The sequence below is a fragment of the Antechinus flavipes genome, chromosome 2 (assembly GCF_016432865.1).
Source record: "Antechinus flavipes isolate AdamAnt ecotype Samford, QLD, Australia chromosome 2, AdamAnt_v2, whole genome shotgun sequence".
NCBI classification, from domain to species: domain Eukaryota; kingdom Metazoa; phylum Chordata; class Mammalia; order Dasyuromorphia; family Dasyuridae; genus Antechinus; species Antechinus flavipes.
This window is the reverse complement of record NC_067399.1, coordinates 610797897-610821677: the sequence shown is the minus strand read 5'-3', so window position 1 is coordinate 610821677 and position 23781 is coordinate 610797897. Positions and strand designations below refer to the sequence as shown.

The window sequence follows — 23781 nt, the reverse complement described above, 5'->3', positions numbered from 1 at the left end:
ACAGAACAGACCAGCTCAAATGGTACGGTTTCCCAAAATGTACTGTCAGGGCTATTGGGTTCTGTTGTTAAGAAAGTACCGCCCACAACCATATGTGCAGGCCTGTTCTTCCCTGCATTGTAGATCCAATTTTTTGTCGTCCTCATTTTTATCTCACAGAATCAGTATTTCTTAAAGAGCAATCTTTCAAAATTCCAAAACATTTTTAAAATGCATAACCTCTCTAAGTTATCATTTTGATATTAGAGCAGCAGAAATGGTTATTAAAATCCTCATTTGAAAAAAAATAAAAGACTCGAGCAGGTTCTTTGCAGGTAGCTATTTATATTCAGCTCTGTTTAAGTTCACACAGCATGTCGTAGTAGATAGAAGCCTGGACTTGGAGTCAGAAAGGATGTTCCTGTCTTGCTTCTGCCTTATACTAAAAATAGTTGCTCCCAGGCAAGTCTCTAAAACCATCAGTTACAAATACAACCTGCATCTGTGGAGAGCATTTTCTCACTGGGGAGGTCCCCACATAGATTAAAATCATAGATGAGGAGAAGATGGGGAGAAGGAGAAGAATATGGCCAAATGGAAAGAACTGTGGACTTAGGGTCATAACACCTATGTTTTAATCCTAGTTCTGACACTTAGTTGGGTAAATCATCTTAACTCTCTGAGGCTGTTTCTTGATCTATAAAATGGAAATAATCATCTTTACATTTTACCCCCTTTTCCTCACCCAGGGCTGTTGTGTGGCTCAAATAAAGTAATATATACCTCTCAGATTATCTAAGAGACAGAAAAAGATAATGATGAATGTTGGAGAGGATGAGAGAAAACTGGGACACTGCTACATTGTTGGTGGAACTGTGAATGGATCCAACAATTCTGGAGAGCAATTTGGAACTATGCTCAAAAAAGTTATCAAACTGTGCATACCCCTTGATCCAACAGTGTTACTACTGGGCCTATGTCCCAAAGAGATCTTAAAGGAGAGAAAGGAACTCACATGTGCAAAAATGTTTGTGGCAGCCCTGTTTGTAGTGGCAAGAAACTGGATATTGACTGGATGCTCATCAGCTGGAGAATGGCTAAATAAATTATGGTGTATGAATGTTGTGGAATATTATTGTTCTATAAGAAATGATCAGCGGGATGATTTCAGAGAGGCCTAGAGAGACTTACATGAACTGATGCTAAGTGAAATGAGCAGAACCAGGAGATGATTATACATGGTAACAACAAGACTATATGATGATAAATATGATCAATTCTGACGGACATGGATCTCTTCAACAACGAGAGGATTCAAACCAGTTCCAATTGTTCAGTGATGAAGAGAGCCATCTATACACAGAGAGAGGACTGTGGGAACTGAGTATAAACCACAACATAGCATTTTCACTCTTTCTGTTATTGTTTGCTTGCATTTTTGTTTTCCTTCTCAGATTTTTTTTCTTTCTTTCTAGATCCAATTTTTCTTGTGCAGCAAGATAACTGTATAAATATGTATACATATATTGGATTTAATACATATTTTAACACATTTAACATGTATTAGACTACCTGCCATCTAGGGGAAGGGGTGGGAGAAGGAAGGGAAAATTTGGAACAGAAAGTTTTGCAAGGGTCAATGTTGAAAAAATTACCCATGAATATGTTTTGTAAATAAAAAGCTATAATAAAAATGTAATAAAAAATAAAGTTATGTATGAGGTAATATATGCAAAGCATTTTGTTATCCTTAAAGCAATATATGAACATAAGCTATTAAGGGATTAACAGTGAGATAATAAGTATTTTATGAGGAAAACTTCTTATATGTCCTCTAACATTCACTGTAGTGCTAGATATGTTGTGAGGGCTCTGGAAATACTTGGAAAGTGATAAAAATTCTTCCTACACGTTACATGTAGACATATACCAACAGTAACTAATTCCAACCCAGAGTATTGCACCAAAGTCTACCCTAAGGGATAGTATGGCCTAGTAGATAGGGAATGGCTGGGAATAGCTTGGTTCAAATTCCAACTATAATGTACACTGTGCTTTAGCTCTCTAAGAAACTCTCTAAGACTATCAGTTGCAAAGAAGATGCTAACCTGCACTGGGAGAGGGAGATAGATCTATCTCTATATCATTGCATCTATATCATTTCTCTAGTTACATAGGTTGAAACTTAAATTTATAAAGAAACATAAATCAGTTCCTAAAACAAGTTGACATTGATCTTGAAATACATGATCAGAAGGAGTATAATGAAGGAACACTAAACCTGACGCCTAAAACTTCAGAAATTTCCTCATCTATAAAATGAGAGGGCTCATTTCCAAGGTCCTTTCCAGCCCTAATGCTGGAATTCTTTGATTAGTATTAAGCTTGAAGTAGAAAGCCAGGAAGGGTATTTGGGTTCCAAAATGCCAAGAGAATTCAAAATATTCTTCAGTAAGTAGGGTTTTCATGTATTGGCCTAAAGGAGAAACTGGAAAGGCATAAAAAAAAAATCTCATCTAGTTTTCAGTAAATTCTCATGAAGGCAGATTACTGGCTTGGAAAGATAAGTTAATGATCCCTTCACATTCAGAACTACCTAAAATCAGGCAAGTGGAACCAGTCCGTAGATTTATTAGCCAGTCCAAAAATGTAAAAATAAAGAACAAAGCAAAAAGCCAACTGAAATCTCTCTTTAAAAGCCAGTAAGAACAAAGAATCAAACAACAAGGAAAATGCAGAATGAGAAACTGAACTGTGCTGATCTTTGAAGGTGGTTCCTTAGTGCCTTTTCTATTCCTAGAAATTCTAACTGGGAGAGGGAGGGTCTCTAGGTTAGCAAGCAGCTGTTGATAACCTTTCAAAAGTCTTTACATGCAGTTTTTTTTAAAGGCATGATCATTCTCATCAATTAGTAACTGTGTTTCTAGCCCAAGATAATACAGTGTAAGTTAAATTCAAAGCTAGAATGTCCAGCTCATTTGATTTTCCTGATGACTAGACTCAGTTACTTTTCTTCCTTTTTAATTAAATCATCACCAGTGATTTAATATCCTCAGGTATGTACATGCAAGTGTTGTATACAGTACATGGTAACTGAGATCTGGAGTCTTTGCCCTTCTCTCCCTCCTGCCATCTTCTGAATCAAGCTCAGTGGCAGCAATATGCTGATGATAAACTTAGTATCAGCTTACTAGTAATGGAACTTAAAAGTGCAGAAGGAGACACAATTTGCAGGACTACCCTTATTTGTATAATATTCTGTCCCTAACTGGTGGCAGGTGTCATTGCTGACACTTGCTCTGCTGTCCCTTATTTCCAAGACTAAAGTGCTGATACAAATGACCTTACTCTATTAAATGATTCCAAATAATAAAACTAATGAGAAATTATACTGCTAGAAGGACCTCTCCTAAAGCCCAGAACAAAACTCTGAATTTTGGCCAAATTTATGTTTAATTCCAATCTCTTTTAGTATTTCACCCCTTATTTCTATTTGCCATAGAAATGCCAATACCCTGACTGTCCTTGTAGAACTGATTTCTTCCCTCTACCTTCTGGTCCCCTCAACAGGGCACCCCTACCTTTTCATCTCTCATTTGGCCTCATTTTGGCCAAAAGAAAATCAACCAAACTCCTTAGCCTAATCCTCTAACCAGCTTCATTTTGTCCTACTCCCCTCCATGTGTATTATTGTTTCAGCCACACTGGACTGCAGTCATCCTATGCTGTCCCACCTCCATGCCTTCATTCATGCTTCTCCTTATAGAGGAAATGCTCTCTGCATGTTCAACCTCCCCTTGAAATTCCCCCCATCCTTCAAAGCTTAACTCGAGCATCCTATCCTGATTGTCCTAATAAGTAATAATCCTTCATCCTTTGGACCTTGCATAGTGCTTGATATATTTCTCTTGAGTAATTTTGTATTTTACTTATTTGTATCCTTCTAAATTTTCAGAAATTTAAACCAGAAAGAACTTTAGAAACTATCTAATTCAACCTCTTTATTTGACAGCTGAGGTAACTGGTATCCATAGAAGTTAAATAATTTACATTCGTACACAAATATGGTAACTGCAAATATAGCCTTCTTTCAACTCCCTGTATTCCTCTATAAGACCTGGAGATTAATTGGCAAGGAGAACTGCGTTTTATTTAACCTTTTATGAATTTAATTGAATCTTACCTAGTGCTTAGCACAGTTCTCAATACATAACAAATGCTTAACAAATATTTATTGAAGTTTTTATTTCCTACTGTAACTTATCTGCAGAGCAGCCTGATGGCACAATGGATAGAGTATTATCTCTGGAATGAAGAGCACCCAAGTTCAAATCCAACCTCAGATATTTATTTGCTGTGTAATCCTAGGCAAGTCACCAAACTTATTTGCCCTGTGTCTCATTCACTCAAAGCTATATCTGTCTTCTAAGGAATCAGAGAGTCACAGAATATTAGATCTGGAAGATATTTTTGATATCCTCTAAATCAATCCCAGGAAATAAACCCAGAAGGGCAAAATAGCTAACCAGAGTCATACAGCTAGCTAAAATGAGATTATGTTATAAAGAGAAGAAGTCTTTGTCCTACTTTGGGTTCCTACCATGAGATAATTGTAAAGACTCCTTTTTCTCCAATAACCATGGCAAAGTCCTAGTTTCCCAACATGCTACCACTGCTCATGTTATATAGCCGCCTTTCTTCTACTCACTGCCCTCACTGCTGCTTCCAAAGAAACCCGGGCTCCCTTTGGCCACAGAACTGAGCATCCCAGTCTCCAACCAGGTGGCTGTGCTAATATTGAATAACAGAAGGCAGAACCACTGGTGGGTGAATGTACCCTATCAGGATTTGGTCTTCTCCCAGAAAAGCTCATTGTGAACTAGTACTATCCGGGGAGTACAGAAAATTGGGACAACTGTTCCGTGTCCTGGCTGTAGGGCTGGGTAGTGACTCAGGAAAGCAACCAGTGCGGGGGTGAGGGAGTGGCAAATCAATGACAGAGAGATATGTGCCGAGATAGTTCTAAAAAAAAATGACTTATACTTGAACTGCAACTTCTCTCAACACTAAGGCAAAAGAATAAATGTGTAGATTAGTGAGGGAAACACTTAGCATGGAAAACAGGAATCCTGGGGTTCTAGTGCCAGCTGTCCAATACATCATCACTATGTGACCTTTCTATTGATCTGAGTTTTGTCACCATGGATTAGAATATCTATGAGGTTCCTTCTAGCCATAACAATCTATGATTCTGCAATTGCCTTCCCCTCCCATAGTCTTTTCATGACTCTTCCCCTTCCAAGAGATCCCTTAAAGAATTCTAGCGATTTGGGAAAAATACTTTGTCAATCTAGTTCATCATATTTTAGTCTGCATGAAATATGTGTCGAGAATAAAGGAAATTTGTTTAATCTCTTCTTTGGGATTTAAAAAAGGCAATTCTTGCTTCAGGGGAGAATTAAACTAGGTTATTTCTTGATTTTCTTCCTACTCTAAGGTTAAATTTGTAATCTCCTTGAGGTCAGGAATTGTGTTTTATTATCTGAGCACATGGGACACATATTTGGAGATGGTAGCAGCTCCACAATGTTTGTTAAATAAAATGGAATTATATTTCACAAAAAGTTGGGGAGTTGGAGGATGAGTAGAGTCTCATCTTATATACTACTCTCTACCTTGCCTTACCATTAGATGGATAGCCTTTGTCATGATACAAATTTATTATTCATTTTGATAATAATAATAATAAAGGAATAGACATGTACAATGTTGACAGGTACAAGTGGCTGATTTTGATGTGTTGTAAATAACCATTATCAATGCTCTTTAGTGAAGAGGGTTGAAAAAGAATCCCTTCTCATTTGTGAAGGGAAGCCTGGGTAAAGGGCTGAGGAGGAAGAGGAGAAACATCCAGAGCCTGTCCTCCATGTAGGCAGAGTGAATGGGAACCTCCACAGTGATCTTGACTCATGTACTCACCATGGGGCTTCAGATTCACCCCCTACCCAGTCACTCTCTAATTAGGTTATGAGCTCCTGGAGAGCAGGAACTATCTTGTATTTTTGTCCTATTTGTTGAATAAATAGTTGGCTCTTGTTAAATACTTGTTGAGTTAGATTGAATGTGTTCCCAGTTAAGGTCATAAAATTCCATCCATTCAAGGCTGTAGTCTTTTTAAAGAATTTGGGACACTGCTTCATTTATTAAGGGATGTTCAGGGCCCAGCTGGAGCCATCCCCAGCTTTCCCCTTCATGTCTCCCCAACCCTCCATTCCCACTACCATAGTGAGCAAAGGCAGGAGACACTACGGAGCAGTGTGAAGATTCTCTAGCCTCCATTGTTAGTCAGTTATTTCCAGAATAGCAGTTGAGTTCTTGACATTTTCAGAGTGCAACAAGACTTTTTCTTTGTACTGAATCAGACTAGGGAAAGAAATATATATATATATGTTTAAAACATAAATCTATGTATCTAAAATATATTTACATATATTATAGATATATCTAATATATATTATACATAATATATATTTTATATATTATATATTTATATTTTTATATTATATAAATATATATTTTATAAATATATTATGTATTTATATATAAATATTATATGTTTATATTTATATATATAATATTATATATTATATATAATATATTTCTAAAAATATCATTAATGGCTTCCAGTATTACTGCTTCATTTATCATCAGCTTGCTTAGTTATTCTCAGACCAATAGCTAAGGTACAAAGATTACATGTGACTCATAGTTCTATCTAGGGTCCCATTTAATTCAATCAGAAATAATTAATAAGTATCTACTGTGTACAAGGTACTAACTAGGTGTTAGAGATAAAAATTATAATTAGCATTTATATAGCACATTAAGGTATTACAAACATTATCTCATTTGATCCTCAAACAACCCTGAGAGGTAGTCACTATTATTTTCCTATTTTATTGAAGGAAACTGAGGCAGAAGAAGTTAACTGATATGTCTAGGGACACAGCTGGTATACCCCGAGGCTGGATTTTAATTCAGGTCTTCTTGACTCCATGCCAAGCACTCTCTTCACTGAGCCATCTAACTGCCTCAAGAAATTCTATTTACTCTCAAGAATTATATATTGTTTGCATTAGTAAAGAATTCATAAATGATGACCTTGTTAGCATTTTTACTTTTAAATATTGTTTTTGAATTTATCTCAAAATATAAACTTTTAACATGTTGGGTCTTAAGTTATTTTTTTTCTGCTTGGGTTCCTAGATTCTTCCTGAAGAGATAATTGGCCATAATAATAATAATAATAATAATATAATAATAATAAATCAATAGACAAGATCAGGAAGACTTGAATCTGAAACCTGATTCTGACATTTTCCAGATGTGTGACTATGGGCAAGTCATTTAATCTAAGCATCAATTTTCTCATTTCTAAAAAGAGGACAATGGCCAGAGGACTTACCTAACAGATTGTGATGATCAAAGGAAAACACTGGATGGAAAGCATTTTGCTTTAAAGCAGTATAAGAATATCATCTCTCATTAGTGTCTGTACATGAGGAGACTGGACCAGCCCATCTATAAGGTCCTTCTTTGCTCTAAAACCCTGTATTCCAGAATGAAGTTCAAGGATTATGTGACTTAATAATTAATTCACTTAGGAAGTATTTGTGAGGGAGGTTTCATTACAAATTCTACTCAGGACAAGTTGTTTGGCATTGTTCAGAAAAAACAACCATGAAGACGAATTGATTTTGTACTTTTCCAACCTCGTATTTACTTGTCATATAGACATGTGCTGAAGCTACATTTTTATATGAGTTGATACCAAGTTCAGGTTTACACAAATAGGAGAATAATGATGAAATCAAAGATTTAAACAGTCCTCAATCATCCATCCTTTTGGAGATGGGCAGTGATTTTGGCAACCCAAAATAATTTTTTTCCTCATGATTTCTTTATAAGATACTGCTTTCCAGATCACATTTTAGGCTTATATTCAAAGTATTAATTTTTAATCACTTGAGAACACACCATTGGATGCATGATAGATGTAAGGGAAGATAGGGGATGGATCAGATTTTAAAATAACTCATAATTTCCTGGATGATCCCTACACAAATAATCAAGAGTTGACTGAATATTCAATCAGCAAGAAGAAGAAGAGGTAACATACAACCTCTGTACTTACAGGTGGATTAAAGACTTTAGGCCCCGAAAACTATGTCTTGAGATTGACTTGATGTTGTTGTTTTCTATGAATCTGCAACAGGTTATAACTTTTTAGTCAAACAACGACAGCAGCTGGGAAGCTCGTGTACTGAATTGTGAGGAGAAACCCAAGAGGCTCACTTACAGGTACTCAAGGTGAGGAAGGCCAATGAACGCGTCATCGCTGATTACATCAAAGGAATTTGATGTGAACAACCTGCAGAGAAGAAATATGGCTTGAAATTTGTAACCGAAAGTGGCAACAATCACCAGGTTCTCTGCCTCCAATTCCTGTTCTGGGGGAAGCTCAGTATGGAAAACACCTGCTGGCTGCCTAATATGATGTGTTCCTTTGGGTAATTTCTGAAGCTGTAACCTCAAATTGTCTAGCTATAAAAAGCTTGGAGCACATGTGCTGATCCATCTTCCTACCATCACACACACACACACACACACACACACACACACACACACACACACCACTGTGTGTCTCTGTCTCTGTGTCTCTATCTGTCTCTGTCCATCTGTTTCTGTATCTCTCTGTCTCTATTTCTGTCTGCCTGCCTATCTCTGTCTCTGTTACTCTCTGTCTCTGTCTAGCTCTCTGTTTCTGTCTCTCTATGTCTCCATCTCTGTCTCTGTGTGTGTATCTTTCTCTGAGTGTCTCTGTCTCTATCTCTCTGTATCTGTCTTTTTCTGTTTATCTCTGTCTCTTCCTCCTTCTCCTCCCTTCCCCCTCCTCTTCTCTGTCTTTCACACACACACACACACACACACACACACACGCCACACACACACATTTGATAGCCTTTAATGCATAGAGACATTTATCCTTATGCTTAAAAGTTACAGTTAAAGTTATATTTGAGGCAAGCAAGACCAGTCAAAGAGCAAAACCAATATCTTCGAGGAGAAAATTATTCCAGAAATTCCTCTGCTTGGGATTTCCAACAAGCAGAGCAACATCTGACCAGTCAGTGGGGTACCTGACCAATTGGCCAGGAATGAACCAGTAAGGTCGCATGTTAAGTGGTGAGGTGAGAAGATAAGTAGCCAAGCCATCTGCACCAGTTAAATAAGGAATAATTAAACATTTTTGAGAGGGAAGTCAAGTACAAAATGCAGGATAAAGCAAAAACCATAAGTCCATTTTCTTCTTAAACAATGCAAGCAATACTGGCATTTTGACAAACTGACATCCACATTCAGAATCAGCAGGAAACATTTTAAAAGCCTCTTATGAAATGTAATATACACTGTCAACCACAATACAATGGTGAGCTCTTCAAAGACTATTTCAGATATTCTGAAGTGAAAACTTGAAGTAAAAAAGGGGCTATTTTTGCATAGTAATAGTATTAATCTGGAATAAGCTACATGGCATAAAAATAAAGAGCAGACCTCCAAATCAAGACGCTCTGGATTCAAATCCCACTTCTGACATATACTGGCTGTGTAGCACTAGATGAGTCACTTAACTTTTCAACACTCTGAACTTCTTATGACTGCCTCTAAATTGTTCAACAAGTGCCTCTCTATGTGGAGAGGGAATTTCCTCATTAGTAGTTCCTTAGCAATTAAGTTACAGTTTCTTTAAAAAATAATAAGTCACATTTCTATGTTGGTTTAAGTTTTATAGAGGACTTTCCATACAACACTATGAGTTAAGAACTTAGTAAGTTTCTGGAACTTATACCCCTAAAAATGATATAGGCTGAAAATACAGCTTCAAAAAAATTTTAGTTAAACTAATAGATGATCTGATGGTTTCAAATAGAAGCGAGAACATTTGGGGAGCGTCAACCTTTGAGGCAATTATTAAGAAAGACAATAATAATCTTCCCCAGGATGTTCTTGGGTGTCCTTACTGGAAATAGGATGTGATTGGAGTGAACTGTGGGTCTTTTTCTTTCTGTCAATTCTTATGTCAAATTAATTAGCTCAGTTAGTAGAGCTTTAGGTTCAGAGTTGTGACTGAGTCTCAGTTTCCTTCTCTGTAAAACTGAGAGATGTGCCACATGATCTCCTAATGTTTCTCTAGCTCTAAGATTCTGTGATGCTTATGTCCTTTCCTTAAAGTGTTTTGATTAATCTTCCAGCTTCCCTCCCCTGCCATCTGGTCCCCATCTACTTTTCCCCATGGTTTTAAGTCCAAGGGCTCCATCATTATCTGAAAAAGAAATAAACACAAAAGAACAACAACAGGGCAATGAAGCATTTCTAGTGGGTTATGGGGTAAGACTGAGAACATTTCAATAAACCATAAATTCTTATTAGTGGCTTGAGGGGCTCCACCCTCATGAGAGTATGGGGGTGGAGAGTGGCCTAAATGAGTATAATGATACTAGACCCTAAAAAGAGAAAACGATTGGATTCCTAGCTGAAGACTAGGAACAGTGGCCAGTCTCTACAAGCTCTTTGATTTGTCTGTCACCTTAATTTAGCCAATAGTGGAGGCTTAAGGGTGGATACACTTGGGATTATAAATTCAGGACAAGGGAGAAAGAACATTTTGGAGAAGCATTTGTAGGAGGAAGGTCAGATTTAGGAATCTTTCTTGGCCATGCCTATATGTCAATAGTTGTCAAGGGTTGAACCAACTGAAAGATGTTCCAGAGACTGAGCAGAGCTGGAGATGGGCAAGAAAAGGTGAGCTGTTTTAGCTGGAATCAGATCAAAAAAGTTCTAGGGCAGGGGAAAGGAGAGAACAAACTCAGAGGAGACAGAACTTTGGAAACAGATAAGGAATGCTCATTTCTTGTTGGGATTTTGGTGGGGATGGGCAAATATACTAAAAGCTTTCAGTATCCTTAGCCAGTGGGCTAAGGGTGAAGTGATGCAAAATGACAGAGCCAGGCAGCTGAGAAAAAAAGTATTTGCCTAAGAGCAGACTTCTGTGTGCCATATTGAAACCTGGGGCAGCAAAATTACAGAAGTCTATGAAGGGCAACCAAATTTCATCATCAGGGAATTAAACTTGAGTTACCATAGAACCCAAGAATCATTTAAAGAGTGACATTGATAAATTGGAGAATGTACAGAGAAGGGAATTCAGGATGGCTAAAGTCATGTTATAAGAGGAAAAGCATGGAGCCATTTTACCACCGAAGAAAAGATGTAGTAGTGATCTTGGCCAAATTTAAATGGGGGAGGATTAGAGGTACTCATTCTCAAAATTCTTAAGTGCTATCATATAATGTATGATTCCCCAAATGAGAAAATTAGAAACGTTGGGGAGTAAATATAACAGAATTTGTCTCAGCCTAAAGAAGAATTCCCATATCATTACAGCTATCTAAAAATGGAACTGGTTGTCTAATGAGATAGTGAGTTTTCCATCATTAGAGATGTCCAAGGAGAAGCTGAATGATTGACTCTTTATCCAGTTATTTTTTGGAAAGAGCATTAATTAACTGGGGAAGATGACCATCAATTTATAGGAGTCATTCCAAGATGAGAGGTTCTATGAATCTAATTTGGTTCATAATTCGATCATTACTGTTACAAATACTACAGGGAAACAGTGGCAATATAAACACTTCCCAGAAACAATGAAACAATGAACAAAATCTGTTTTCTCTTTTAGTGTTTTCATCCCCCTTATCACAAAGCAGAGATTTTAATCATTTGGAATTCTCTAACACAAATACCCTATCCCTTCCAGTGTCTGAAAAGGGGCTTTGTTTCCTCCTGGTTCCATTTGACAACTGGAGAGGGCCATTCCTTACTCTTTGGAAGGGAGGAGGGTAAATTGATTTGGGCCATTTATTTAGCAGCTTATTTAACAGCCTTAAAGTAGAGCTCTCTGGCTATTAGGGGTATCTCTTCTCAGAGAATTCTTAGCATTAGACTGATGTAGTCTCTCTTAGCTTTACAGTATCATTCTAGCATTGTCATTCCTTCCTTTCTTTAACTCAGATTTCCTTCTTGCCTGATCTAATGGAAAGAACCTCGGATTGGGATGTAAGAGGCTGGATTCAGATATCAACTCTATCTAGTGACAGACAAATGACAATCTCTCTGGGTCTCAATTTACTTATCAGTAATTCATGAACTAGACTGAAGTTTTAAAATCTTATGACCTAAAGGAGATTTTAGGCAGGAGGGTTTGAGGTAGAGTTATAAATGTCATTAGTTAACAGAGAAACAAGATTAAACTATAAAACCTTTGTGAACTGTTAGCTGTTTTCACCTAAAACTGTACCCTTTTACTACTTTGTATAATTTGATTCTTTAAAATGTTTCTGAGTCATTTCCCCTTAAATATGTAAAAAGTTGATATGCTGTTATCAGAAAGCAGGGGAAAGGACAGAATGAATAAAACTGTGCTCTATTCTCTAGTGGGGGGATAAGATTTAGGGGAACAAGGCAAAGTGATTACATAAATTTTTTTTGGTCTACTTCCCCCTGGTTTTTTGTTGAATGTAATTTTCATTGCATCGTGGTCTGAAAAGGATGCATTTACTATTTCTGCCTTACTGCATTTGAGTTTGAGGTTTTTATGTCCTAATATATGGTCAATTTTTGTGTAGGTTCCATGAACTGCTGAAAAGAAAGTGTATTCCGTGATTACATAAATTTGAAACCTGCAGAGAACATTAATGAGCCAAGACCTGGCTTGCTGATATATGAGGGTGGGAAAGAAGAGGAAGATAGTTTACAAAGTACAAGAAATGCCTCTACCCCTGTGGCAACATAAACAGTAGCCCCTGTTTTAGCTTCAAAGTTGTGAGGGGAAAAATTGAAAGGATTTTTTTGGGGGTGAATTTATTATTAATAATTTCTCATTTTACATGATAAAATTTCATTGTTTCAGGTGACCAGGATTTCATCAGTGTGAGACTGCTTCCTCTGGCACAGATTACAATCTCTCTATGCCTTTGCAGACAGTTCTTTGTAAGTGTCACTGAAAGTATTCTTCATCCATGGCAAAGAGCCACGGGGATAGCTCTACCAGGTTTTCCCAAGTTAGAAAGACTAAGTACAAGCTCAATATCTGTTCTCTAAAGACTATCCCAGTTAAAATCTTAGTTCATGGTTTAAGAAAATGGCAAGACTGCTCACCAGTGACTGACATCAAAGTGTTCCATTGTAACCATCTCTAATAGCTTTCTGTAGTTGGGGACCTTTGGTCTTTCTGATGTTGACACATTCTCCAGTGGTCAAGATGGAGGAGGAAAAGATAAAGACACGCATGGAAACTGTTCCCAATCCTGCTATTGTGCAAAATTGCCCAAGAGTATGTCAGTAATTTCAAATCAGACATTCCAAGTTGCCAGAGTAAACAGCTCCCATTACGTGTTCTACTTCTGCCCAATCAGTTCTCAAAAAAACTGACAGATTGGATATCTGTGGGCAGAATTTGACCTAAATATTTACACGATAATAAAACAAACATTACATTCAAGTCTTGGGAGATTATATGGATGATGTCCACTGGATAAAGAAGCAAGAAGCATGACAGTCTTTAAACTCTACATTTGGAGTTAAGAAATACTCACAAGTTATATATCTACAGCATTTGATGTTGTACACTATGAAAACAAATTCAAGGTCTCTCTATCTTGCCCAAGCTGGAAGTTTTGTAGCCATACACAGGGCCAATTCTAATATAAGTCATCATAGAAGATTTAACTCATTTTATGTTTCTGATCTTGGCTATATTGTCACTCTTTAGGGAACATGGCCCCTAGAGGCTCCCCAAATTGGTGTGGACTTAGTTTAGCTTTACTTGGTTCAGAAGTCTTGAGTTCAAGAGAACGACCAGCTTTAACCTTTTCAGCAACAGAGACTACAGGCCTATATTAACCATGTCTAGCCATTCTGTACATTTTCTAAATAATATTTTATATATTATCCTCTGTAGACATAAAGAGTACAGTATATAAATTTACATAAATTGAATAAAATTATTGTTCATTTTTAGTTATCTTCTTTCAAGATATTCTAAAGCTCTTCAAAACCTGGTTCCAACCCACCTTTCCAAGCTTATAGATCACTCTCTTCCACTTGCTCTATACTTCAATCAAACTGGACTTCTTGCTGTATCTCACACATAGCATTCATGGCCTATCTCCTGTGCCTTTCTTCTGCTTCTTAGAATCCATAGTTTCCTCCAAAATTTAGCACAAGCCCACCATCCTCTCCGTGAGACCGCTTCCTAATTCCCTTAGTTGCTGATGTCTCCCCCTTGAAATTTGGACTGTACTTGTATAAGTACATCCCATTTCCCCTCACTGGATGCAAGTTCCTTGAGAACTGGGAAGTTTTATTTTTGTCTTTGTATCCCAAGCAGCTAGAAATGTGCCTGGTACATAGTGAGTACTTATGGAATTTTTTTTTTGTTGTTCAGTCATTTTCAGTCATGTCCAATTCTCCATGATCCCATTTAGAGTTTTCTTGGCAGAGATACTGGAGAATTTTGCTGTTTCTTTCTCCAGTTCATTTTATAGATGGGGAAACTGAGGCAAATGGGATAAAGTGACTTGCACAATTAATCACACCGTTAGTAAGTCTGAAAGATTTAAAACTCAGGGATTCCTGACTTCAGGCTTAGCATTTTATTCACTGTATCACCTACCTGTCCCTCTGCCACAGAGAGGATACTTAATATATATGCCTGTTGATTGATATAACAAGGGCCTGTTGTAATACATATTATTACAATATATGGATTTAGAAATATGTCAGATCATGACTTTCAAATATAATGATATCAAAAAAGCTTGATCTAACATTGTTGACATTACCAAAACATTTTGGTATTGTCATCTGACATCTATATCCTCATATATTTCTATTCTATACTAATACTATACAAATGAGCTTCCTTTTCTAACTCACAGAGCAAAAAATTATTTTTGTAATGCTACAAAGACAAGTCTCAATGGGTTGCTATAGATTCTGAACTCCAAGAGAACAGGGACTATCTTCTCTTTTTATCTGTGCACTTAATATAGTATCTGATGCATAGTAAACATTTAAATGTTTTCTGGCTGACTATAAGAATAGAGATAGAATTTTTGTTCTATGCTCTAAAGGAGCATAGAGTTCTATGCTCTGCTAAAGTATTTTGACTGAGGAAAAATTCAGAATAGTTCAGAGCTGAGGTGGCTGGGTGAGGAGTGAGAAAATTAATGGGCAAAGAAAGGACTGGAAGACAGAGAGGTCAGAGATCTGTCCAGCATAGAGGCCAATTTAGGATGGAGGAGTAGTTAGAGAGTTCCATCCAGTTCTAGGCCAGGATCAAAGGTAAGGGAAACTTTGTGGAGGAATTCAGAGCTGTTTCAGAAAATCGTGTTTTCACTAAATGTATGGGTTCTTTTAAAAATATATAAGCTGTAGAAATAAGAGTAGTGAGTTTTGATATGCCACAGCTCCTCTGCCTACCCTTCTCTAAAGTCAAATGGAAGATTAAATTGCTCCTTCTAGCCCCTCTTTTTCATTGCTGTCATCCTTTAAAAGCTAATAGATGTTCACACTGTGCCAAGCAATGCACTAGAATGTCAAAACCTTGAGCTGTCATCCAGAAGATGATGTTTTATTAAGGGAACATAGGTTTAAAAAAAAGATGAGCTTTTAAGTCACTCCCCCTTCCACATTTTTCTAATTTACTTAGATATAAGCTTTTGGAAATCATGAGTTATATTTTTGAATATTCTCTACTTGATTCATGTCTTGACTAATGAATCAATCTGAAGAATTGGCACTGCTGTATATATAATTCACCAAAATAGCTCCTTTTCCTTCAATTATCTAGTTTATTTTAGGCAAGAGAAGGTTTTGTGTCACTTACCACTTCACTTTGCTAGAATAGGTCTTAAATAATTAGTCATAAGCTCCATTTCATAATCAGCAAGCTATTGAGATCTTGTTTTTATAGGACCATCATATCTACTACCTATTAATATATATACATTATATATATATACATATATGTGTATGATGTTTGTATGAGAGAGACAGAGAAAAACAGTCAGAGAGAGAGAGAGAGAGAGAGAGAGAGAGAGAGAGAGAGAGAGAGAGAGAGAGAGAAAGAGAGAGAGAATGACCTCATGCATATGTATCAGATCATTCCATTGGCCAATGAATCACCTGAACTTGTTCTAGATATCACTGGAAGGTGCTTCCTAGAGAAGAAAGGAATGACTTATGCATCTGTTTTTCCATTGATTATATTCCTTCAAATACCTAATTCCTTCTACTTCTACAATTTTGTTTTTGTTTTCTGGGTTTTTTTTTTTTTTTTTTTTTGCAACTCATCAATAAACATGTATTAAGAACTTATGTGTCAGATACTGTTCTAAGAGTTAGAGATGTAAAGAAAAGCAAAAATAGTTCCTGTTCTTAAAGAGTTCACAATTCAAGAAGAGAAACAATATACCAACAATTATGTACAAACAAGGTAGAGATAGGATAAATTGGAGGTAATCTGATAAGGAAGTATTAGTATTCAGGAGGACCAGAAAAGGCTTCTGGTAGAAGAGATTTGGATTGATGTGAAGAAAGTCAAAGCAAATCAGGAAGGGAAGATGAGGAAAGAAAGATTTCCAGACACTGGAAAAGCCAATAAAATTGCAAAATGTTGGGAGAGGGAATGTCTTTTAGTAGAAATAGCAAAGAAATTCTTTAAGGCTTATAAACAATGTGACATTCATTTGCTATGTATCTAGTGGCCAAATAAATCTCACAGGTATTAATATTATTTAGCTCTGTTCTCTCTTTGCATTTAAAGAATGGAATTAAACTAAATGATAATTAACAATGGAATAGCAATTCACTTATATGTCAATGTTAAAACAAGCACATTTTAAGTAAATGTGTTATATGAATCATTAAAAAAATTAAAAATATGTATTCAATCCATTTAAATATTAAAACATGAAACAACACATAACAAAATTATTTTACACATTAGAAAAAATTGTCATTGAAAAATATAGTTTTCTTTGTAATTTGGCCAGGAAAACAAATATAATGTAACTTTATATATCTAGACCACAAATTATAAACTTGAGGTCCACAAATTGGCAAGGAATTCATGGAAAGAGTTTAGAGGAACCATGAACTTAAATGAGAAAAAAAATCATTATTTTTACTCACTTCTAACTGAAATTCGTTATTTGCTTTAATCATTTATAGCCATTAATCTTAGAAGGGGCAACTAGGGTGGCACAGTGGATAGGCCACCAGACCTGGAGTCAGAAAGACCTGAGTTCAAATCCAGCCTTAGATCTTACTAGTTATGTAATCCTGAACAAATTATTTGATCCTGTTTACCTCAGTTTTTCATCTGTAAAATGAGCTGGAGAAGAAAATGGCAAATCACTCTAGTATTTTTGCCAAGAAAACTCCAAATATGGTCATGGAGAATTAAACATGACTGAAAACACTCAACAACAATTCTAAGAAAGGATTTATTGAGTTCACTAGACTTCAAGAAGGGTCCATGACACAAAATTGGTAAAGAAACCCTGATCTAAATCTAGAACAATTCAGACCAACCTTAATCCTGCTCTATAATTATCCAAAAGTCTAGCAAAGAATATAGTGACCTAGCTCTCATGAAATCACATATAATATATCAATACCAACAAAACATTTTAAATGTTTGCTGGGACATGGGCATATCTGTTCTATGGAATAAGGTTTATGATGATATCTATTAAGATTTACTCTGTATTTGTAAAGTAGGAGTGTAAAATAATGAGACTGAATTTCTAGTGAATAGACCAGAACTTAAGCATCTAAGTATTGTCTCCAACTTTAGGAAAACGTGATACTATTCCAAAGTTTCTGCCTTTATTCAGAACATTTTTGGAATTGTTATTTGGAAATTTCATTCAAAGCCTTTGGAACATTCTTTCTTATCCCTTCCATGCTGGCAAATATCTATATTTTGAAGGAGAAAATAATTTTTGCAAGTATCAAAATTCATTCTAAAGTTGACTCATTAGGTTGGCAAATATCTATGGAGTATTTGTGTGTGTGTATGTGTGTGTGTGTGTGTGTGTGTGTGTGTGTGTGTGTTTATGAAAATGAGGTATAGATATTGAGGTTCTTTATCTCATGAGTTGGAAATTTCCAAAAAGAAATTTTTATTTCAATTGTATTTTATTTTTTCAAATACTTGTAAATATAGTTTCTAGTATTCTTTTTTGTAAGACTGTGTTCCAGATTTTTCTCCCTCCCTCTCTTCTCTCCTCCTTCCCAAGACCATAACCAATCTGATATTGTATAATCCTTTTTAAACACATAAAAATTATTTTAAGGGGAAAAATTTCATTACTTTAAGTCATAGTAAAACATTTTGTACAATATCTTATATGTAAATAATCAAGAGAATTAGCCCTTCTTCCATAGGTCACAGTTTCTGTGTGAAATGACATTGAAGAGAGGCTGGGTCAGCTTTCATACCTGTTCTATTTTCTGTAAATTATAATATACAGTTCTCTTTGAAAAGTGTCTTCTCATGTTCTATCCAATGGCTACAATTTTGCTGCTGTGGACGTGGATTAATAATATTGATTATTGAAAATAATAAATATAACTATAATATTGATTATTGAAATGAAGGAGAATGAATTGAAGTAAGAAAAACATGTAAATTGAGATATATTAAGTAAATTGTAAAGAACCACAGTATAGATTTATACGAGTGAGAGAGAGAGAGAGAAAGAAAGTATATGTGTAGAGAAGTAGAAGTAAGAGGAAAGGGAAAGATTATACAGGGGGAGGCAATAAGGTTAGAACATAACTTTTAGTCTTTTGTCAAACTTTGATTTAGAATCTGTCCTATAGGATATTATAAAGTACTCTTTTACTATTCCAAATCTTACAAAATGCTTAATATCCCCCAGAGCTACACTTCTGTGAAAGTTGGCAAATAAATAACTTGGAACCTTGCTCTTAGAAAAAAAAAAGATGAAGGATTCTTAAGTGTTTGTATTAGAGCAAAACATCAGAGCTAGATCTCAGCTATGGAGAAGGATGATCAGTTTAGTTGTTTTGATTAAAGACAGGTGTTAAAGCATTAAGCATCAAGAGAAAGAGAAAGAGAATCTCCTGTTTATATAGTAATTTATATCTTCTAAGCATTTGGCATGAATTGGAAGGAGTGAGAGAAATGAGAAAAGTTAATGGGATTTGAAATAGTTGAATAATGGAGAGGAAGAAATTAATGAAACATAAATCAGGACCAGAGACAAATGAATTTCAGTTAGAGCTAAAACAATGAATCAAAATGATAAAATTAAGTAAATAATCAAATTTGTAAATGGAATGATAATTTTGTAGCTGAGACTAATAATTTTTTTTTTAGGTGAGCTGAGAGGAACCCTTCAAAGTGAGCATTTAGAGATTTCCAGGGTCAGCCAAGGAAAAAGTGAACCATCTCATATCAGAAGGAAAGATGAAGGAAAAAAGCAAAAATATTCTGGTTAATAATTTGGAAGAGTCAGATAGAAAGGGTCTCAAAAAGGAGAAGCAAGGGAGAATAATATCAAGTGGAAACTCTTGAAGAGTTACCAACCCAAGGAGGGTTTAGGTGGACAGACAGTCTTAAATGAAACAGTAAATTCTGTTTGGAGAAGTAACAGGAAGATGATGTGGGGGAGAAGGTAAGTAAGGTTTAAAAAAAAGATTATTATAAACCAGGGCTAGATGAGATCTAACTTCACTAGCTATTGAGAAACAGCAAAAGAAGAAAGTAGGTGTAGCCAGAAAATTCTTAAGGTCTTAGAGGGAAATGAGAAAAGTAAGAAGTAAAGAGATGGAAGCCCAGGATAAATTAGAGTTTATAAACAAAGTAGAGGCTTCATGCAGTGCCATTGGAATCCTTGAGGAAGGAAAAATTGTCATTTTTTTAATTTGGGGAAGGGGCTGCAAATTAAACATTTTAAATTAAGATATTAATTTTAGATTTAAAAATTAAGAATTGGCATACTTTTAACATAATGTTACAATTAAGTCATCAAAACTCTGAGAATCTTGGCCCCAGAACTCTTTTTTACTTTTTTCCAAGTTCAATGTATTTAGTCATTTTCCCAAATGTCAGGTGCAGAGATCATCAGGGAAATTATATTTTGCTAAAATGTACCATAAACAATGAAGTAATTTTTAAAAATTTCACAGTGAGTTGCTCTGAAAATGGCCTTATTCCTCAAATATATAGGAAACAGTGTCAAATGTATAAAAAATAAGAGACGTCCTCCAATTGATAAATAGTCAAAAAACATGAAAAAAGGCAATATTCAGAAGTCAAAACTATCTATAGTCACATGACAAACATGCACTAAATCACTTGATTAGAGAAATATAAATTAAAACAACTCTGAGGTACCACTTCACACTTGTCAGAAATGATATATGCTGGAGAGTATGAGGTAAAATACAAATACTAATAAATCGTTGGTGGAGATGTGAATTGGTCCAACCATTCTGAAGAACAATTTGAAACTATACCCAAAGGATTATAAAACTCTCTCTCTCTCTCTCTCTCTCTCTCTCTCTCTCTCTCTCTCTCTCTCTCTCTCTCTCTCTCTCTCTTTCTCTCTCTGTATATATATATATACATATATATATATACCCAACAATATCACTACCATGTCTGTATGCCAAAGAGATCAAAGGAAAGGGATCTATTTTTAAACATATATTTGTAGCAGCTCTTTTCCCCCACACTTAATAGAATTTTTTTTTCCAATTACATGAAAAAAGTTTTCAATATTCATTTCATAAGATTTTGAGTTCCAAATTTCCCCTCCTCAATCTTTCCCTCCCGAAGATGGCAAGCAATCTGATATGGGTTATATATGTATAATCTTAATAAACATATTCCACATTAGTCATGTTGTGAAAGGAGAATCATAACAAAAGGGAAAAACCACAAGAAAGAAAAAGCAAAAAAAGTTATAATAGTATGCTTCAATTTGTATTAAGACTCCTTAATTCTTTCTCTGAATATAGATAAAATTTTCTGTCATGAATCTTTTGGAATTATCTTGGATCACTGTATTGCTGAGAAGAGCCAAGTCTATCATAGTTGATCATTATGCAATGTTGCTGTTATTATGTACAATGCTCTCCTGGTATTGCTCACTTCACTCAGCATTAGTTCATCTAAGTCTTTACAGGTTTTGCTGAAATCCACCTGCACGTCATTTTTATAGCACAATAGTATTCCATTACATTCATATACCACAATTCGTTCAGCCATTCCCCAATCGATGGGTATTCACTCAATTTCCAATCCTTTGCCACCACGAAAATAACTGAGATATATATATATATAATATATATATATATATATATATATATATATATATATGTATATATATAATGTATATATATATACATTTATATATGTGGAAGTTTTTTCATTTTTATGATCTTTTTGGGAAATATGCTGAATAGTGGTATTGCTAGATCAAAGGATATGCACGGTTTTATAATTCTTTGGGAATAGTTCCAAATTGTTCTCCAGAATAGTTGAATCAGTTCACAACTTCACCAACAATGCATTAGTATTCCAATTTTCCCACACATCTCCAACATTTATCATTTTCCTTTTCTGTCATATTAGCCAATCCAATAGATATGACATGGACCTCAGAGTTGTTTTAATTTGAATTTCTCTAATCAACAGTGATTTAGAGCATTCTTTCATATGACTTTATATGACATAGGTTTAATTTCCTGAGCTGAAAATTGCCTGTTCATATCCTTTGATAATTTATCAATTGGGGAATGACTTGTATTTTTATTAACTTGACAGTTCTCTATATATTTTAGAAATGAGACTTTATTAGAAATACTGGCAGTAAAAATTGTTTCTCAGACTTCTGCTTTCCTTTTAATCTTGGTTGCATTAACTTATCCATTTTGTATATCATAATGTACTCTATTTCTTCTTTGATCACAAATTCTTCTTTTCTCCATAGATCTGATGGGTAAACTATTCATTATTCTTCTCTCCTATTTTGGCAAGTTTTTTTATGGTAGTAAAAATTTGGAAATTGAAGGAAATGGCTGAATAAACTGTGGTATGTGGTTGTGATGGAGTACAATTTTATTATGAGAAATGACGAGGGGGATGGTTTCATAAAAAAACATGGGAAGACCTGTATGAACTGATGCACAGTGAAATCAGCAGAAGCAGGAAATCATTGTACAGAGTAGCAGCAATATTTTAATGATAATCAATTGTAAAAAGCTTAGTTACTCTGATCAAAAAAAGACCCAAGAAAATTCCAAAGGATTCAAGATGAAAAAAAAAATACTGTCTACCTCCAAAAAGAGAACTAATAAATCCTGGATGCAAACTGAAGTACAATTTTCTCACTTTCTTAGTTTTTTGGCAATATGGCTAAAATAGAAATATATTTTCCATGATTTCATATGTAATTGATATCATATTGCTAGCCTTTAAGTGGCTGGAAAAGAGAGAGGGAGAGAATTTGGAACTTAAAAATTGTTTGAAAAAAATGCTAAAAATAAATGAAGAAAAGAGAAAAAAAAAGTAAGGTACTTTACCTTTGGGGTTTGGACAGTTTTTATTGCTGTTTAAAGGGGTACAAACATAAACAGTTTAGAGGGGAAATCTGCATAAAGTTCTCTTAAAGAAAAATGTTTGGAGAGCCATAATTCTGGGAAGTCCTGAGAGAAAGCATTATTCAGAAAGAAAAAAAAAAAGATTTGCTGAAGGTAAAGATAACCAAGTATCTTGTTTCTCAGCAGATAATTATGTATGATTATCATGAGGACTTTGAAATTTATACCTGGGATATGCTGATAACTTTAACTTTTACTGACTATGAGAGAATTATACATTGCCTGTTTATGATGTATATGATAGAAAGTAAATTTTGTTTTTTCACCTTAAGGTAGAGGTGAGTCATTTCACCCAAGGAGACAATAATTTGAAGCAAGAAGAGAAGAAGCAGAGTGGGTACAAGAGAAACAAAAAAGTTAGAAGCTAAAGGAATAGAGAAAGAATACAGAAATATAGGTTGTTTCTTACCCTCACCTTCCACTTTATGCACTAAGAGAGTCAGATCCAACAAAGTCTCCTGAGTAGATGGCTCATAAAAAATGGAGCTAAACTGAGAATGGAGAGCTCAGAGAGCTTAGAATCTCCTGCTGAGTTGCCTGGAGGAAGACAGACTGTTACTAGGAGTTGCTGATCAGAAAAACAATTTTACTACTGGAAAAGAGTGGAGGAAGAAGAAATTGTTGCTATCAACAGAAAGGAAAAACAAAGACTTGTCAGCATTTCCCCTCATAGCCATCTATGACTTAAAAAGCAGAAATCCCTTAGAACCCACTCAAGAGTGAAGGCATGAAAAGCTTTGCAGATTCAACATATAAGGGAACTGTTTTTGCTAAAAGAACATAATACTTTGTTAGATCCCAGTCAAAGAATAGGCTGACAAGTCTTATATATCTCTATGCTAAATTTCTGTTTAATTTTTATCTCCTCTCTCCTATAAACATTGAGTACATTGGTGGGTAAGTATGACCCAGGTTTATGAATTTACTATTATATTACAGTTATTTTTGCTTTGCATTCTGCTTGATAAATGTTTAATG

The 23781-nt window shown here is 35.3% G+C and overlaps 1 protein-coding gene across 2 annotated transcripts in view; it reads right to left on the bottom strand.

Annotated features, from left to right (window-relative positions):
- The window catches only part of LGI1 (leucine rich glioma inactivated 1), a 55568-nt gene that overhangs the window by 19075 nt on the left and 12712 nt on the right, over nucleotides 1–23781 (bottom strand). Inside the window, exons 3-4 of one of the 2 annotated variants that reach the window (XM_051981686.1) lie at nucleotides 8339–8410; nucleotides 8174–8245 (exon numbers count right to left, since the gene is read on the bottom strand). In XM_051981686.1, the coding sequence (XP_051837646.1) occupies nucleotides 8174–8245; nucleotides 8339–8410 (144 nt within the window). The remainder of the gene's footprint in view (nucleotides 1–8173; nucleotides 8246–8338; nucleotides 8411–23781) is intronic. The other variant, XM_051981687.1, reaches the window with a different exon arrangement.